Source organism: Neolamprologus multifasciatus, chromosome 7 (genome assembly GCF_963576455.1).
Source record: "Neolamprologus multifasciatus chromosome 7, fNeoMul1.2, whole genome shotgun sequence".
Taxonomy (NCBI): Eukaryota; Metazoa; Chordata; class Actinopteri; order Cichliformes; family Cichlidae; genus Neolamprologus; species Neolamprologus multifasciatus.
The window spans coordinates 5,526,870-5,533,158 of NC_140445.1; the positions used below are offsets into that span (position 1 = coordinate 5,526,870).

General features: G+C 36.4%; 1 protein-coding gene across 1 annotated transcript; it reads left to right on the forward strand.

Moving 5' to 3' along the window:
- Positions 1-4,234: 4,234 nt before the first annotated feature.
- On the forward strand, positions 4,235-6,272 carry LOC146513594 (parathyroid hormone-like). Its single transcript, XM_085169184.1, has 2 exons — positions 4,235-5,405; positions 5,497-6,272. The coding sequence occupies exons 1-2, from the start codon at positions 5,323-5,325 to the stop codon at positions 5,753-5,755; spliced, it is 342 nt and encodes a 113-aa protein (XP_085025310.1). The 5' UTR covers positions 4,235-5,322; the 3' UTR covers positions 5,756-6,272.
- The last annotated feature ends 17 nt before the right edge of the window (positions 6,273-6,289 follow it).

A 6,289-nucleotide genomic window follows, 5' to 3' on the forward strand; every position in this document is an offset into this window, starting at 1 on the left:
AAATAGAGCAGGCATCAGTGGCAGCAGGCAAAGTGGCCCACAGATGCACAGCAGTTTCAGCTTCAGATTAGACATTAGTCAGTGTGGGATAACATTTCACGTAACTAATGCAATCCTCGGTATTTTGTGAAAGCCTTACATTAGTGAAAACCTGTAACTGTCACAATCTTTTATACTAAACTGCATATTTCTAGCAGACTTGCTCACAGGACATCTAACCTTTTTGTTACTATTTTCATCTGCAGCAAAAGCCCTTATATACAGTATGTGTGCATCATTACAGTAAACTGTTATAGATATCATCATTTCATGTTTCATAAGTTTTGCTCAAATCCCATCATATTTTTATTCTTGCACTCTTCTAATGTTGCATGATTTACAGTTGGAAGTAATTTTGATATTGGGCTTTGCTGCCCTTCAGTTTACTGATCATCTGAAACAAGTGTTTACAGCTTCCTACGGGGAATATGTTGGTTGTCCCACGTCCCCGTAGACAGAAATATGATTGTAACCCATGTGAAGTCAGGAAAGTGTTTACTGAGATTTCAGAGAAAGAAAACCATTTCTTCATAGACTTCTAAATAACTGCCCACGGCAACTGTTTTCAGTGTAAAACATCTGATGATATGAATTGACTGGACTGAGCCAGCTGGTGATGGTGTTTGCTAAGGTGATAATGTCAGACGCTGTGTTTTCACTGTATTCCATTTTCCACAAATGGTCAAAATGATCCATAACTCAATATTTTTGTATTTAAATCACATGTGTGACAATCCACAGCCTTTAATCACACCCTACGTCTCAGTTGGAAAGAGCCACTCCTGCACTCTGTCGTTTGTCAATGTCAGCCGTCATCTTGGGACCTTCTAAAAGCCAAAACATCAACTGAAATAGGAATCCCCTTATTTACACCCCTTTTTAATGCTTATATTATTTAGCATTAATGCTGTTCACGTCTTTGTTTATAGCCTCACTTGCCCTTCTGGTGATACAGAGAGAAAGTTTTCAGAAATAAACCATCTTCTTACTTGGAGACAGAAATAAGGATTAAAAGAGTACATCCATCTCAGACAGTTTCTCCTGTCCAGTTTGAGAATATCAGGAGAAACACAGAAAAGCAGAAGGTAAAATACAACACTGTCAGTCTCCTTGTCTTTTTGGCTTTGCGTGCCATAAGAAAGTCTCTACACATTGAATGAGCATGAGGTAATAAGAATGACAAGGTCCTAAGCTAAGGTCAGAGGTCGCTGTAGTAGTGTCAAGGCGAGTGGAGGTCAGCCCGTCTGAGAAGACCCCATAAATCTTACAGGGCTGGTATGCAAACAGCTTTAATCACTGAACACGAGACCTGTTTGTTGGATGAATGGGTTCAACAGCAGACTTTAGAGTAAAGCCAATATTTATGAATTAACATGTTTGCTTTGCATGATGGTTGAACACAAAAGGCTCTGCAGGTAAATCTAAAACCAATGATTTGACTCTGTGTGGATTTATAAATAAGACACATTTACTTCTTCTCTCACGTTTTAGTTATGAATGTTTGAGCTGCTTGGCATAACTAGTGATGCCGTCATTCCCGTTTTTACTCGTTCAAAAAGAAGAGGTCAGTATATCACATTTCACGAGAGATAATTTTTTCTGCATTTTGTGAAGCGTTGCAATAAGACACTCGGTGTTTTTTGTTTATTTTACAGTAAGGAACATCTCTCGGATTACAGTAGAGGTAGTGTGAAATATCAGTTTAATGCTGGCAAATTTAGCAGCCAGTACTTTACTGTAATTCGACAGCGGGTCATGACATAGACATCCCCGGCTTCTCCACATTTAGAAAACTCATACCTTTGTGCTTACCTAATATGCAGCGTATGTGCCCGTAATAAGGCCTAGACTTCTTCTTTCAAGTATAAGCTATTTGGTCCCGTGGCTCAATTACCCTTGGGACACCTGTGACTGAAAACTAACCCAGACGTCTAAATGACAGAGCGGCACTGAGTGAGACAGGGAAGGGATGAATTAGGATTATTCAGATTTTGTAAAGATAAAAAAAAACGATATTGCTTTTTGTCTAATATAGTTTAAAACATTTACCTTCTGAATGCTGCAAAACTGTTATCAAAGCTTATGGGAGGTATGCCTGAGAGCCAAGAGAAGCAATAAATAAGGTTAAGGAAATACATAGTACAGTTACATGTTCCAGTCAGAGTCTGACGCTTTACAAAGAGAGAAATGATCATTTTGATTGTGATAAGAGAATTTTATTTTAACGTCTTCGTACAGTACAAAGGGAACAACAAGCATCCAGCAAGTAATGCAACTTTTAGACATGATTAAACAATGCAACAATAAATGGAACTGGGCTATTTGGTTTAAACTAACAGGACAACTCTATATATATATATATATATATATATATATATATATATATATATATATATATATATATATATATATATATATATATATATTATACATATTTATATATTATAATATAGTTTAAAAGATAAACTAATGTAAAAGAAGAGAAATGTGTAGTGTGTTCATTCTTGTGTTACAGCAGTTGAAAAGCTCAAGAGAATTTTTTTTTTACTCAAAACAAAAGTGCATATTTAAGAAGTAAAAATACAATAAAGGAGCTCTTATTAAAAAGCCAAATATTCCAAGTAAAACAACTGTAAACAATACTAAAAATTTTTTTAAATGTATTAAACAAAACAAGCACAGCAAATATCAGACATCATTATAGTGGTTCAGTATTAACACCGTAAAGTGGAAACAATGAAAAACTAATCAAGCTACAAATTGAAACATTTACTTATAAGTGTCAAAAAGTAGACCAGGGAATAAAAGATAAGATAAGATAAGATAAGATAAGATAAGATAAGATAAGATAAGATAAGATAAGATAAGATAACTCTTTATTGTCATTGCACAGTCATACATAGTACAGTAGTACAATGAAATTGGAAAACTGTCCTACGTCGGCACTACATATAACACAACACGACACGATATGACACATCACAACGCAACACAAACAACACAACAGTATAATAACTTAGTAATAAAAAAGAAGAATAAGTGTATTTGTATTGCACACTGTTATTATTGCACAATAATTATTATTGCACCTTGTTATAAATATAAATATTATTATTGTTATTGTTTTAAACATTGTTACCTCCCCCCTAAAAAAACGTGCATCTTTGAGGTGTTTGTCTTTTTCTTGCCACACTTCTGTTCAGTTTGTGAAAACAGCTCTATCGTGTGTTTCTTCATATTTCTTCATGTAAACCCTGAGTGTCTGGATGATACTGAGACCGTGAACTCTGTGAGGGACGAGGTGTCCGTTTCCTTTAATGGGGAATAAATAAATAAAATGAATGTTTATTCACGTTGGTATGCTGGATGATACAATAGTAGCAAAAATTCCGTTTTCATTCAGTGTTATTAATATTGCACCAACCTACTATGGCAGTCACCTCGAGGCACAGCTGACATCCCATCTTTTTCTGTGACACTTGATCTTGATTAAGACAACGAAAGGTAACAGGCTCATCTTTTAAGCACTGTAACTAAAGTAACATCTGCATTTAGATCAATGGGAAATACATCAGTTTTGGCTGATAGAGAAATTTAATGAGTGTGAAGCTCATAGGATACAGGCAACTGCTTTGATACTGGGAAATCAAGCTCCTGAGATTTGCCATTGCAGAACCACTTTTTAGTTGTTTTGTTTGTTGGTTTGCTTTTGGTTTTTTTTAAGAATGGTTAGGATTTGTTATGCTGTTGGGGGGGGGGGGGGGGGGCATTTTGCTGGCATGGTTCAGATGCACATGTCCCCTTAGAGGGAACAGGACACTGCAAATCAATACACAGAGTTTCTGAACTGTTGCCTTTCTCCTGTAATGCAACATTTTTATGGTTTGGATGGTATATAAATGATCAGTCACCATCTGATCACCTACATAGTGTTACAGAGCACTCCGTAACACATAATCAAAATGCTGAATAAGGGAAAATCTTTTAGAGGATCTTAGATACTTAAAGCAGCAGGTTTATGGTTCACTGATGGTGTTATTGTACGCGATCACCAAGAAATCTGTATGAAAATGATGTTTTCTTTTTTCTTTTTTTTTTAAAAATAAAAATCCTCACTATTTAAATGTTTTTTAACTTAATAAAAACGAAAAATGTGTAACTCTCCATGTATGCTTGCCAGTCATGGTGAAGGATGTTTCCTCTGACGTCAACTTGGTGCAAAAGCTCTTTTTTGGGAGACAAACTCATTAAGATAATGTTAATTCTTGGGTAAGAAGTCGGCGTAACCAGGGTGACTCACTATAAGTCAATGAGGGTCATAAACCCATCCAAATGTTGCTGCTATTGTTGTGAGGCGCATGGGAGTCAGACAAAAAAGGTCACTTCAGATGTGAACTAATAGATCTGGATGGCTCACAGAAATAAAGAAAAAACAAAAGAGAAGCATGCTAAATTGAGAATGTGGAGAGAAGTTTGAACTGAAAATGAAAAAGCTTGGGAATGTGTAGTTTTGGACCCTGAAACAAGACCCTCTGTGTAGTCCCACTACCATCATCTTATTACAATAAGTAACTTTATAACACGATTCTGTGCCAGTTAGAAGAATTGCACTGTCACAGTCACATAGATAAAATGTCTCCAGGCACAAAATCCCTGTGCATAAAAGTAGTTAATGGATTTGTAATATACCAACAATGCAGGCATTCTGACAAATGTTTGTGCGTGTAAAATAAGTGTGTGTGGTCACACACAAGTGTGGTCAAAAGCATTTATTTGCTCTCGTATGACAAAAGTGAAAGCCTGGAGTTCAGAGGAGGTGTTGTCATTCCTCTTCTGCCCCCTCCACGAGCTAGAGGTATGACATCAACAGCAATAATGAAGGCAGCTCATCAATGGCAGGAGTCCGAGGATATAAAAAGGAACTTGGGGAGTCCTGTGCTAATCATAACTGATAGGAGCGGACCACCAAAGCAGGCTGACTCACTTTACAACACAGGTAAGTTCATCTTGGGCTAAAACCAAGGTCCACTAAGGCTTGAATCTAATTGAGGTTATTAGTTGTGTAAGCTTTATTGTAATATATTAGCATTTATACATTAATACATTAATAAAATTAATATATGTTAAAATAGAGGATGCAGTGGTTTCAAGGTAGATTAAATTTAAAAATAAATTGACACTTTTAAGACTAAAGGTCAGATATTTTTTTCATTTCAGTCGGTTTTAAAAAAAATATTGACGTTTTGTTCTTTTTGTATTTTTTGTTTTTAACAGGTAATCAAAATGGGAAAAAATGACTGTAAGATTCTACTTATTTCACTCTGCCTTTTACACTTCTCCGTTCACTGTCAAGGACGACCACTAAGGTAATCCTCACAGATCATTTAAGATGATTTTTTTTCACCATAACAAGTTCATCACTATTAGATCCTAGCAATATCACATATCTGTGCACAGTAAAAGGACAGTGAGTGAGGTCCAGTTCATGCACAACCTCGGAGAGCACAAGCAGGTGCAGGAGCGCCGGGAGTGGCTGCAGATGAGACTCCGGGGTATCCACACGGCAGGGGCCCGGAACAGCAGTCGGGAGACGGCGGGCCGGAGGAGGAGAAGGTGGCCGCTGCGTCTGGAGGAGATGGACGAGCTGAGCGATCTGACTTCTGATGAGATCCAGCACGCTTTGAACGTTTTGGACGAGCTCCTCAAGTCAGAATGAGTTTAGATTTTTTTTTTAATTGTTATTATTATATGACCGCAGCAACATTTCCAGAACCCTGTTCACGGTGCAAAACTTGAAGCTACTTTGTAGATTCTTGTTTCTTTTATAAGTGTTAGCCTGCCTTTACTGTCAGTGTGCATTTTTACTCTATTTATTTAGACTGATTTTATTTATTAAACTGATATTTATGAATTTTTTTGGATTAGGCAGAGCTTCCGTGTTGTGCGTGCACTTTTATATGAGAGGTGGTGTTGTAGGCCACTCATAAAAACGACTTCTACATCTTGAAGGAGATAAAACTTTGGACCAAATGTGTCGTGTTTTTAATTTCATATATTTTTACATGTATAAATTAATTTATATGATTGCATTGCAGGTTTGCGATGTTTACTTTTGACTGCAAAGCCAAAAGAAATAACTAGGCTGCAATGCACTTCAAAAATATAAAAAATATAGTTTAAATGACTTTAGTAAGAAGTATGACACTAATGAAGTGGAATAAACGGAATAAAATATTTAAATGTCATGTCG